Source organism: Streptopelia decaocto, assembly GCF_964273445.1.
Source record: "Streptopelia decaocto genome assembly, chromosome: 14".
Lineage (NCBI taxonomy): Eukaryota > Metazoa > Chordata > Aves > Columbiformes > Columbidae > Streptopelia > Streptopelia decaocto.
This window is the reverse complement of record NC_138669.1, coordinates 6659145-6671586: the sequence shown is the minus strand read 5'-3', so window position 1 is coordinate 6671586 and position 12442 is coordinate 6659145. Positions and strand designations below refer to the sequence as shown.

The 12442-nt window shown below is 57.8% G+C and overlaps 2 protein-coding genes and 1 long non-coding RNA gene across 3 annotated transcripts in view; 2 read left to right on the top strand and 1 right to left on the bottom strand.

The window, feature by feature from the left end:
• Positions 1–8109, top strand: part of ZNF512B (zinc finger protein 512B) — a 27431-nt gene extending 19322 nt beyond the window's left edge. The window contains exons 14-17 of the mRNA XM_082065169.1: positions 679–780; positions 1797–1859; positions 4000–4098; positions 4810–8109. Coding sequence (XP_081921295.1) covers positions 679–780; positions 1797–1859; positions 4000–4098; positions 4810–5103 — 558 coding nt within the window. The 3' untranslated portion in view covers positions 5104–8109. The remainder of the gene's footprint in view (positions 1–678; positions 781–1796; positions 1860–3999; positions 4099–4809) is intronic.
• Positions 7634–12442, bottom strand: part of LOC309445910 — a 5818-nt gene continuing 1009 nt past the window's right edge. Inside the window, exons 2-3 of the long non-coding RNA XR_014185379.1 lie at positions 9161–9424; positions 7634–7745 (exon numbers count right to left, since the gene is read on the bottom strand). This is a non-coding gene — a long non-coding RNA (uncharacterized lncRNA). The remainder of the gene's footprint in view (positions 7746–9160; positions 9425–12442) is intronic.
• UCKL1 (uridine-cytidine kinase 1 like 1) overlaps positions 9925–12442 on the top strand; it is a 21560-nt gene continuing 19042 nt past the window's right edge. Inside the window, exon 1 of the mRNA XM_082065172.1 lies at positions 9925–9997. Within this exon, the coding sequence (XP_081921298.1) occupies positions 9948–9997 (50 nt within the window). The 5' untranslated portion in view covers positions 9925–9947. The remainder of the gene's footprint in view (positions 9998–12442) is intronic.

Sequence of the window (12442 nt, the reverse complement as noted above, 5' to 3'; positions counted from 1 at the left end):
CAGAGCTCACTGGATCGGGCTGGTAGTTGTGCCGAGGTGGTCGTGGGCAGAGCAGCCGCGTATCCCCTGCAGGGGGTGACAGGCAGGGACAGGTAGGGCCAGGGGGGACAGAGATGCTGCAGCCGCTTTTGCTTGTGCTGAACATGCAGAAATGGAGTTGGGCAGGCTGAGCCGCTATGCTAAACCTCAAAGTTGCTAATAAAGTGGTAATTAAAAGCACTTGGAAGGAGCAGCCCTGCCAGGAGGAGAGGCAGAGACACAAGAGCATTTCATTGTTCAGCGGGTTGTGCCCGCTCGCGGTGGACGGCAGCCACGGAGCCTCTTGGCATCCGTTCCCTCTGCCCAACGTCCCGGGTCATATGTTCTCCTGGTTATGAAACGTGGCAGAAGGGCCACGGTGACGTGATGCACTGAAAACGCCGGGTCCAGGCCTTGCTGTGCCATGGGGCACAGTCCCCTCTCCTGATTGCCAGTGCGTCCTGCTGTCACCTCCCAGTGGCACAGCAGCAGGAACAGCCACCTCCCCATTGTGCCATGCCCGGGGGAGGTGGCATCTCCAGGAGAAGCCTCCCAACTAGTTTTCAGCTCCAATTCACTTCTCCGGGGTGTAGGGGACAAGACCCACCAAGGCCCCGACTAGTGTGTGCTGCTCTGCTAATCGTCTTCTATTGTTTGCAGCTCAATTACACCCGACCAGGGCTTCCAAAGCTCAATCCGAGGCTGCTGGAAAACTGGAAGAACGAAGTGAAGGAGAAGGGCCACATCAACTGTCCCAACAACGTAAGCACTGTCTCTGTTTTTCTCCGGGACTACTGGTCTCAGTCTGCAGGAGGAGAGGGGAGTTTTTGGGGCAGAAATCCCCCCAAACCAGGTTCTTGTGCCCAGGACAAAGCCGGCAGTGCTGTTCAGACCCTCGTTTCACCTCCTCTCCCTGGGGTTGCTGCCATGCCTGGTTAAAGCGCATCCCACCTTTGGGACCCTCCTGCTGTGCTCAAGCCACCAGGCTTGGGGACCCGGCCCCCTTCTCCCCAGGTGCCCTCGGGCTGACAGTTCAGCATTGTCCACTTTGGGCTCAGGAGCTGCTTTTGGGAAGCTCGTGAGATCCAGACGCAGCAAAGGCTGCACGCCCTGTGCTCCAGAACCTTTTTGTGCAGAGAATCTGCTTTTCCCGGTGTAAAGCTGGGTCTGGTTTTAAGCCGTTCTTTTTAAAGCCCTGGGACAGGCAGAGACCTCGGGGATGTGGTGTGTGCGCTTCATCTCGCTGTAAAACGCAGCCTTGGCCCGAGCTGGCGGGAGGTGAACTCCACCCTCGCGCTGGGCCCTTGATTTATGGTCTGAGACAAAGCCTTGCTGATGGGAGTCTTGAGCGGGCTGTTAGCCCGAGGCCAGGGCAGGCGGGCTGGCTAATTAATGTCATACACAGGCACTTTGAAAAGACATTGCTCAGAAACTGGCCATGCCGCTGCCTGGGTGATTTCTCTTCTCTGTTAAGCATCTGCTGTGGCTCCAAGAACTCCTGTAGCCCAGCGGGACCTCCCGACTCCTCACAAATGTACATTTTCCACCGAGACATTGAGGGGAGACGTTTTTCAGCCCGTTGCAGAGGGAGGTGGCCACATGACTCCCATTAGCGCTAATAGGAAACGTGTGACCGGAGCCGTCGGCGGCTCGCAGAGCATTAACCTCATGCTGCTTTGCCGGGACCGGTGGCCTTGCTGACACAACGGGCTCCTGGCCCCAGCATGGATGAAGAGGAGGGGGGATCGTGGCAAACCCCGCTTTGTTTCTTCCCACAGTGCTGTGAAGCCATTTACTCCAGCGTCTCGGGGTTGAAAGCTCACCTGGCCAACTGCAACAAGGTAGGTCCCTCCTTTTACAACCTTCAGCTCCGAGGTGGGGTTGGGTTTTGGTTTTCCCTCCTCCCTGAATTGTTGGGAAGCGACAGGCCAAGGGACAATAGCATGGGTTAAAGGATCATGACACTGGGAGGAATGGCAGAGCCATCGAGTTGTCACCGCTCAGCCTGTTGTCACACCGTCGCGGTCTGGCCACTCTCCTCCAGCACCGTTCTCTTGGGCAGGACCAAACCCACAGCCGAGGGCAGCCGAGGGCAGCCGAAGGCAGAGGGGTCGAGCTGGGCAGATGTGACGTTGGGGATTTAGCGACCGCCCCAGCCTTGGAGGAAAGGTCGTGCACGCCAAGGGCCCAGACCTCTCACACACCATGTGCCTCAGGGACGGGGACAGGGGGACAGCAGGATTGAGTCCTGCCCCGCATCCTCCCATCTTGGCATCCCCGTCCTCCAGCAGCCCCTACCCAGCTTGGCCTCTGAGCGTGGCCAGTGCCTTGCACACAGCCGCTTCGAGCCAGGAGCCGGACGTTGGAGGCTGAACGTTCCCCCAGGCAGATGGGGATGCGGAACCTTCCTCCATCGATCTGGGCAGCCCAGCAGCTTCCTCAGCCAGAGGGATGCTGGTGCGGAGCTCCTGGGGCCGGAGCTGGGGCTGGAAGAGGCAGCCGGTCCGTGCGGAGACCCGCGCCCTCTCAGCAGAGCAGCGCTGCCGGCCGCAGCGAGCCCCGGTGGCCTTCGGCTGCCACAGGGGAGGGATCGGGAGCTCAGCGTAGGTCCCTCAGTTGGAACCGAGTAAGAGCTGGGAAAGCTTTATACCCTGAAACATTTCCAGCTGCAGCTTCCATTGAATGGAGCTTCCAGGAGGCAGCTCCAATACATACCCCGTGGTTATTAAAAACACAAACTCCCGCGCTCCTCCAGCATGAGCTGGAACATCAACCGCTAATGAGATCATTTAGAAAATGTGCTGCAGAGATCCGGCAGAAGAAGCTGGGTTTATGCAGGATAAAAGTGCAAACACAGGAGACAAGGGCAGTTCCCTCGCTAGCCTGCAGCACCGTCTCCCAGAGAAAATGGAGCTGTTTTCTGGCTGGTGTTGTGCACAGAAAACAGCTGGGGGTTTGCACAAGTGTTTTCTTTAACCGTAGAGCTGCACCCTCAGGTCCAGTGAGTCCGGTGTAGTATTGGGGTCAGTAATGGGGGAATTTGCTGCTTCACATACCCCCCACGCTGCCATGAGCAGGACTCTCACTCGTAGAGAGGGTTTAATTTCGCAATGGATATGTGTCACCAAACAGGCCATAAATCACACAGCCCCTCCAGAGCTGGCCTGTGATATCTGCTGTAAAATCCTGCAGAACTGATGGAAATACATCAAGCTTTACTGAGAGCAGAGGATGCTCCCAGGCAGCCCCCCATCCTCAGTGGCGATTGATGCACCAAGATGGTTTTTGCATGGGGATTTCTGAAGCCACATCCTGCCTGTCCCCACAGCGAGCGACCTGTCTAATGACTTAGAGCACGGAGCCAGCTATGGAGAAATTCCCAAGGAGCAGATCTATCGCCTGGAGGGGCCCATCCATAAACCCTTCATCAGTAGAGAGCACGTTATCTCCCGTGGGCCGTGAACTGCGGCAGAGCCGGGACATCAGTCATCCCCACAAGGCCCCTGGTGACAGAAATCCAGCAGTCGCTGCGTCTCTTTGACAGCGTAAAAGGAAAATTAGGTGAATCTGTTGGACATAAATTAGCTGGCAGTTCAGTCCCAGGAGGTCACAGATCTGCTGACAGTGAGGAAATGGGCAATCGGCCCCGTCAGCCTCCCGCACCCTCAGGGACACACACGGTGTCAGTGGTAACGAAACAGCCAGTGTTGGGGACGCACAGGCAGCAAAGCCTGTCACTTGCTGCCCTCCCAGCTCATGGGACCCTTTGATGCTGCAGCGGCACAGGTCAAAATTCAGAGCAGAAGATGTGGTTGTGAGTTCCTGGCCTGGGACCAAGGGCTGGCAGACGTCTGGTGGTTTAGAAATGAGCATTCATTTTTGGTTGCTTCAAGCATCAACCTCCCTTCACAGGGGGGAGCAGAGTGGAGGGAGCAGTTTTGGCTCTGCTGGGGGCTGCAGGAGGATGCTCTTATCTTGCAGGGGGACCACTCGGTGGGCAAGTACCGCTGCCTCCTGTGCCAGAAGGAGTTCAGCTCCGAAAGCGGCGTCAAGTACCACATCATCAAGGCTCACTCAGAGGTAAGGACACGGCTGGGGCTGGTCCAGGCTGGTTCCTGCTCCAATGTGCCTTGTCCTGGGGCTGTGAGGAGGGGCTGAGGGACCTGGGGGGTTCAGCTGGAGAACAGGAGCTGAGGGGAGACCGTCTGATCTCTGAACTGCCTGAAAGGAGCTTGGAGCCGGGGGGTCGGGCTCTGCTCCCAGGAACAAGCACCAGGAGCAGAGGAAACGGCCTCAAGTTGTGCTGGGGGAGGTTGAGGTTGGACGTTGGGAACAATTTCTTCCTGGAAAGGGCTGTTGGGCATTGGAACAGGCTGCCCAGGGCAGTGCTGGAGTCACCATCCCTGGAGGGGTTGAACAGACGCGGAGATGAGGTTCTCAGGGACATGGGTAGTGCCAGGGGTGGGGGAATGGTTGGAGTCCATGATCTTAAAGGTCATTTTCAACTAAAACGATTCTATGATTCTATGGTACATCTGTCTGCCGAGAGCAGAGCACAGAGCTCCCAGCAGCATCAGCAGTGCTGTGACACTCTGGGAGGGACCTCCCTGTCCCTCTTTGGGTCCCCAACACCCCAGGCAGTGGCAGCTTCTCAGTTTGACCAGTTTGTCCTTGGGAAGGTGATGCTGACGGGGCGTGGGGCGGTCCAGGCTGGGGCACGGGTTGTGTGTGTTGGTGTCAGTGCCCGGCCCCAGGATGGTCACTAACCCCAATGTCACCCCACGGACACAGAACTGGTTCCGAACCTCTGCAGAGGCCAGCCGGAAAAAGAAAAGCAGGGAACAGCTTTCTTCCAGCAAAGAGGAGAAAAACAAAAGCACAAGTGGGAAGAAAAGAGGGAGGAAACCCAAGGAGAGGCCTCCAGAAGTGTCCCTGAAGGGCAGAGAGAGCGTGGCCGCAAAGACTAATCACAAGAAAACGCTCGAGCACTGGGAAAGCTCCCGAGGCAGCCCCGATGGGGATGAGTGTGTCCCCAAGCCCCCGAGCCAGCGGAAGGGGGGAGCCAGCAAGATGCCCGAGAAATGAGCAGCTCAGAGACTTGTCTCCGAGGATTCGTTTACAGCCCAGGGTAACAGGGTGGGGGTCTCTCCCAGTTTTCTGTCCCCACCCCGTCCCATCTCTCCCCCTCCACCCTCCACTCACCCCCTTTTTACAAAAAAAAAAAAAAAAAGGAAAAAAAAGAGACAGAAAATACCAATTAATTAACCACTTTAAACAAGTCACGGACCTTGTTTCACACTGGAAAACAAACAGGATCGAGCAAGCTGGGCCGTTCTCCACCCCCTGCCCATGTACATACCCCCTGCCCACCCGCCCCAACCCGTGACTCCCCTTGTCCCTCCCTGCGCCAAACTGGGGACGCTTGAGCAAAAGAAAAGTGCAATAGCAGTGGGACCCCCTCAGATGGGGCCTCCCTGCCCCCCGGCAGCACCCGGCGGGTCCAGCACCCGCGTCCCTGCGCCCGGGGAGACGGTTCCAAAGATGTTGGAGGGGGACGGCAGAGGGGGTCTGGTTGTGTTTTCTCCACAGTCTTGGGCGGAGAGGGGCAATATTTTGGCTCTGTGGTGGTTGTGGCCGTGGTTTGTCTGGCAGCGTGAGGGACGAGCAAGGAACGGGGCTGGGGGCGGCTGCGAGAGGGGGGGTGGGAGCTGGGAGCACCGCTGGAAGTCAATGGGAGAGGTGGGGGGGTCAGGTTGGAGGTTTAACAGAAAGTTGTGGGAATGCCGGGAGGACCAGGAGCATCGCGGGGAGACCGCGGGGTGACGGGGCAGCTGTGCCCTGCTGCTCGGGTTGGCTTTGCAAACATAGCTGGATGTGATGGCAGCACCGCGGTGGCAGCGCCGTGGTGGCATCATCGTGGTGGCATCACGGTGATGGCAGCGCTGTGGTGGCATCGCCATGGTGGTGTTGCTGCAGTGGCAGTGCCGGGGTCAGGGTGAGCAGGCAGCCGTGGCGCTGGCAGAAAGGGCGATTCAGGGTCCCTGTCGCGCTCCATCCCAAAGGTGCCAGTTGCCCAGGAAGGACAAATGAGGTTTCGGTCCCCCGGCTGCGGGAGAGGACAGCGGAGCAGCATCAAGTGACAATCACAGTCCTGCTTTTGGGCACTTTGTACCCGCTTTGTCCCTCCAGGCTGGGACCCCCCCCACATGGACCCAAGGGCCCGGCCACCGTCCTGGGGATGGGACCCCCCGCTGTGCCAGCCCTTCCTTGTTCCCCTTCCCCGGTTTCTCTCCGTGTCTGTACTAAATCCATCCTCACACCTCGCTGCGGCCGGAGGGAACCATCCCCAGATCGGGATGCATCCCCAGACAAAAACCAGGCTACCTCGGTCCTTGGGAAACAGGCACATTTTCTCTCAGTAACGGAAAAACATAATTTGATTTCTTTTTCCCCTGTGCAGAGCTGGGAAGGTGCCGTCGAGGGGGTGAGGAGAAGCTTCTGCTTTTACTTTAGTCGATTAAAACCTCAGCCCTCTGTTTCCTTCACTGCTCTTCACCCGCCAGAGGCTCAGTATCGTTTCCCTGCTCCGAGGAGCCGCTCACTGATAATTAACATCGTTGCCCACGGGCCGGTCGTTAGGGTGCAGGGGGGTATGGCCATGGCTGAAGCCGGGGCAGCTTCTCGGTGGGAGCCAATGCTGTGGCCACCACCTGCATCACCCGCGAGCAGGACACGTGTCTGTGGGCAAGGGAACCTGCCCGAGTGCTGCAATTAATGAGAAAGCTTAATTAGCCACTGCAGCTCAGCCTGTTTGCCGCTTGCGCTTCATCCGATCTTTGTTTTGATGGTGTTGGGGGTACCGGTGCTGCCTCCCCACCAGGAACCGTGGGACCCGCGCTCCCCGAGCCGTCTCGGTCTTTGTCACGATGGGGACATGGGGACACCGTCCGGGATCAGGAAAGGGGGAGCAGGCAGAGCTGGGGACCTGGCGCAGGGTTTGGCACTGAAATCTCTGCGAAGGGGCAGAGGGAGCCGCTGGATCCCAAAATCTCACCCCACCGTGGGGGAAAGGCCTCGGCAAAGCTCCCAGCCCAGGGAGGGGGGACCCGGGTGGCCCTGGCTGCTGGTTTGGATGTTAATTGGCTTCTCATTGATTAAATTAACAGGCGGCTCTGTGTAGGGGTGAGCACCGGTGCAGGAGCTGCTCGGGGAGGGGAGACCTGGGGAAGGGCAGTTTTGGGGGGTCTGGGTTGAACCCCATCCTGCTGCCTCAGTAACAAATGTTCCCAAATGAGCGAGGGGCTGGAGCGGGGACAGCCGTGGTGGCCTCGCGAGGGTGACACCGTCCCAGAGGGGACTCTGAGGACGGTCTGGGGGCTCGGGGCAGGCGATGGGCTCAGGGCGGTGGGGATGGCGGTCCCAGTGCTGGGACTGTCCCTGTCACCCCCACCGCTGGAAGAGCTCGTCACGGCAGCGCCTCAGCATCCTGTCCCCTTCTGTCCCCTTACCCCGGGGTTTGGAGACACTCGGGTCCGGCAGCGCGGGCAGGAACTCCCCACGGTGACCGCGCTGTGCTGGTGAGGTTGGCTGTGCTGCGCTGGCTGTCACCGTCACTGTCACCGTCACCGTCACCGATGGAGCTGCCCCATCCCAGAGCGTCACCCGCGAACGTTGGGAGCGTTTTGTTCTTTTCTTTCTCTCCTGGTGCCACCCGTCCCACGGCATATCTGAATGTTTCTCGTCAATGCCAGTTATTAGTGCATAAGTGTATTTTGGGGAAAAAAAAGAAAATGGAAAAAAAATTAAAAAAAGAATTTTCAATTTATCACTTGTAACCATATATATAAATATATAAATATATATATTAAAAAGTGTTTATTTGCAAAAAATAAAATTGTTTTAACAGTAAACTATCTTATAATAAACTCCCAATTTGTGACGATCTGTTCTTTTTGTTAATCATTGACAAATCCTCAGTTGAGAGTACTGTAACAGCAGCTCTGAACAGCCGAGCGCCGCGGAGGGGTAACTCGATGTACTGTATGTATTGAAAACAGCTGTATCGAATAAATGTTTATTGATTTTTTATTATTACTACGATCACTGTTACTCTGCGGTGTGGCGGGAGGGTGGGATGCAGGACGGGCCTGGTTTGTCCATCCTCCCTTGTGGAAGGCTGGTGGGGGCTGAGGAAACATCCCGGGGGGACCCGGCTTTGTGCTGGGGATGGAGCTCGTGAGCTTCCCCCCAAAACCGAGGTGGGGGCCAGGGTAAGAACCCCCAGTGCCCACAGCCCAGTGCCCCCATCCTGCAGCAAAAACCCCCCACATCTGCCTGTCTCCCCAGTGTCTCCCAGCATCAGGGGCCACGTCCAGCTCAGGACCTTCCCCCGGGGGCTCTGCGGGACCCCCCCGGCCACCCCAGCGTGGGAATAAATCCGCCGCTGCTTCCTGATGTGTTTTTTGGCAGGGAACCCAAACAAGCAGCAGATTTACCCGCTCGCCCGTTCCTGACCGTTAACTCTGCGTTTCCCCACGGGCGGCTCGGCTCCCCAGGCTGTGATGGGGACCCCCAAATGTGGCACCACAAACGTCAACCCAGGGGACACCGAGTGAGAGAAGGAGGTGATGTCGAGCAGAACTGGATCCCCGCCGGTGTTGTCCCGGAGCCCCCACAGGGCCAGGGGCCCCCCCAGCCTCCGAGTGACCGTTTCAGAGCCCATGGGTCCCCAGCTCCCCCATCCCTGGCCCTGCAGCAGCTGCGGGTGGGGGTGCTGTGCGTGGCACCCTTGGTTGTTTGGGGTGGGGTGCTCCTGTGTGGCTGCCCCACAGCACCCACCCGTGCCCCAGAGCACCCACACACACCCCACAGCACCCACCCCAACACAAAGCACCCACCTACACCCCCAGCACCCACCTGCACCCCACAGCACCCGTATGCACGCCCTGTGCCCCCATACACCCCCCAGCATATGGAATAATTTAATTTATGTTGTGATTTTCTTATAAATAACAACACTGATGAAATAAACAGTGATTTCATTGGGGCCACAACTTTGCCATTTTGACTAATTTTTGCATCTAAGTAAAACATTATCATTCAGCTTGAATAGTGACGGACAGTTTAAAGAGGAGAGAATTGCCTGTGGCTCCAGCTGAGAGGCAGAAAACTCTCCAGGTCTTTCCAAAGCCTCCTCTTCCATTATAGGTCATGTCAGGAAGCCGCGGTTCCTTTATGGAGCTGAGCTTTATATAGGGAGAGAGTGCCCATCTCCTGATTTTTCCAATTCCAGTTTATAAACGTGCACAGAAGTTGCACAGGCTGGTTGGGGAATGTCCACAGAGCTGATGCGCAGAGAAGCTTTTCCTACTGCGCAGGTGTTTTTTTCTGTGTGAACCTGTTAAAGCTGAAAGAAATCCCTTTGTTTCAAGAATTATAACCCAGAAGCTTAACTTCTGCAAATATGAATCTGGAAATCATATTGCAGGCCATACAGGTGGGAAAGTGAGCTGGCTGTAATATTCTTATTTATTGGTTCTTTTCTGTATAATACAGTAAAACGTACCCCCCAGTGCCTCCATGCACCACTCAGCACCCACCCAAACAGAAAGCACCCACCTGCATCCCCAACACCCATGTGCACCCACAGCACCCACCTGCCCCCCACCGCACCTACCTGCCCCCCACAGCATCCCCCCCAACCCACAGCACCCACCGAAACACAAAGCACCCCCAGCGCCCCCAAACACTCCCCAGCACCCACCCGCACCCCACAGCACCCCCATCCACCCCCCTGCACCCCACAGCACCGCCACCCACCCCCCGCACCCGCTCCCCCGTCCCGGTCCCGCACTACAAGTCCCGGGAAGCCCCGCGGCAGCGCCGCCCTCGCCGCTTCCCCGCCCGCTCCCGCCTCTGCCGGCTCCGCCATGGCCGCGGCCCCGGCGGCCGAGGGGGCTCCGGAGGATCCGCACGACAGGTAACGACCCCCGGGCGCCCCCCGCTACAAACCGCCCCCGGGACGGGAGCGGGGCCGGCGGCTCCGGGGCGGCGCGATCCCGGTCGCGTCCCGCCGTGCCACTTCCGCGAGTGGGCCCGATCCCACCGCTCCTTCCCACCAACGCTTTGCCTTTTCCCATCCCAGCAACCAACGCTGCGGATCCTTCCCATCACGCAACCATTTATCCACTATTTTTACCAAACTGGGTATTATTTCTTGTTTAGCTGGTTTTTGGCTTTGGGTTTTTTTCCCTTCCTCTTCCTCCCTAATTTCACAGCCGATGAACCGCAGAGCCCTTTTGCAAACGCGCTGGCACATGCGTCAGCTCCAGCGACCACGAGGTGCTGGTGGAGTGGAAAACACTATCAAAAAATCCACACTAGATGGGCATTTTTTTCCCCCCACTCAGGTGTTTTCTCTGTTTTCCACTCCCTTTTTCACCACAATCCACAGGTGTGGAGGAGCATGACCGCTCCCAAACAGCAACACCTGGGAATTGGCTCTGGAGAATCACCAGAGTCTGGTTATGGGGTTGCGAGCATCCCTGGTTGTAGGGTACCAGGATCCGAGCATCCTCGCGGCACCAACTGACCCCCGCTCCACCGAAATTGGTGCCAAAACGCCACCTAAATAGGAAGCCGGCAGCTGCCCGTGACAACATTGCCTTTGCCCTTCCTGTGAGTGAGCGGTGGCAGCAGGGAGGATGAGGATGAGGATGAGGATGAGGATGAGGATGAGGCAGGGGAAGAAGGAGCCAGCTGAAGTAACGGGGAGATGAGTAACTGGGTTGTGTAACCAAGCGCCTTCCACCTCTGCGCGGCCTGACCCCGCGGCTCCTCCGCGGCCCTCGCTCAGTATAAATAGCAGCGAGGTAATTGGGTTTGAAGAGGGAAATGTTTGTCCTTTTGTCGTTAGGAATCGTCCTTCGTAGAGCTGAGGAGAGCGAGGGGGGTGTCGAGCTGCCCGTGATGCTCCATCCTGCGCCGGGCGGCTGTGCCCGGGGCAGCTCGGTGACAGAGCTCGGCGTGAGGACGGGGACAAGCGGCTGTGACGTTCCGTGGGTCGGCAGGAGGGACACGGCGCGGGGGGGGCACCCAGGAGCTGCTGGCACTGAGGTGGCAGGAGGGTGCCCCTGTCCCTTGGGTGTGTCCCTGCATCCCCTGGGTGTGTCCCTTGGGTGTGTCCCTGCATCCCCTGGGTGTGTCCCTTGGGTGTGTCCCTGCATCCCCTGGGTGTGTCCCTCTGTCCCTTGCGCGGGTCCTTCCATCCCAAGGCCTTTCCTTGTGCCCTCCCTGCACAAATCCCACCGCCAGCCCGTCTCACTCGCAGGGTGGTGGGATACGGCCCCGTCTCACCCTGGGTGGGGGGTTCCTGGTGCAGGTCCCCAGGATTTTTGCACCAGGCTGTTGCGGTGCAGCCGCATTCGGCTTAAGTTAAAGCTGCTGTAGGACATTAAAAGCCCAGCGGAGGGCTGGCTTATGCAGGTCTGGCCCAACAAAGACAGAGGGAAGCAGGTTTGGCCCATGGGTGCTGCTTGCAGGTGTGGAAGGCGGGAGGGGGACCCTCTCCTGCAGGACCAGGCACCCCTCTGCTGTGGGTTTGCTGTGTCTTGAGCTTTTTAATACAGATCCAGTGACGATATTCAGGTTACGGTGAGGAAACAGGGAAGAGGGACGTGCGATTCAGCTTCTGTCCTTAAGTCCCAAGGAGAACCCACCGAGCAGCTTTCCATCCCTGAAAGGCAAAGGGGACCCCGGCCCTTGTGCCCACTCTCTTGTTCCTCCCAATTTTAAGTCCTGCTCCTGGAGGCTGTGATTACAGAGGAGGGATTTGCGCTTAAAAATCATCTAGAAGGAAAAATAAAGTCCAAAACCCAGGAGTTTCGGCCTCTGCGAGAGCTCCGAAACCGGGAAGGGGATCGGGAAGCGGAAGCGACGTGCGGGGGCTGTGCTGGGCGGCTCGGGGTGCAGAGCGGGCGCAGGTGATTCCCGTCCCACCGGGGAGCTGAGACAGTTGCTTCCCTTGCTTGGACCTTTTAAACAAAGGCAGGAAAAAAGGCACCGGGGAGCGTGCGATAAGGAACAGCGTCGCCTGGGCGAGGGCTCCTCGCCGCCAAGTTCCTTGTCCCTTTTCTTTTTTGCTTCTTCAATGAGAAAGAATAGAAATCGCAGCGGAAGAGGATTTTATTTTTAAACTCCTGAAAGAGCTTTTACAGAGCAAGGGGAGTCCGTGCTGAAATCACAGGATGCAAAATGTTCCTTTGATCGTCGCTCGCTTTGCTGGCGTCGGGGCAGCAGCGCTGGGGACAGGTCACCTCTGAACCCCCCGTTCGGGTGCCAGAGCCTTGTCCCTGGTCTCTAGTAGTGTTGGCATCACTGAGACATGTTTTGGGGTGATGCTCTCCTCTGCTGGTGCCATTGCTGG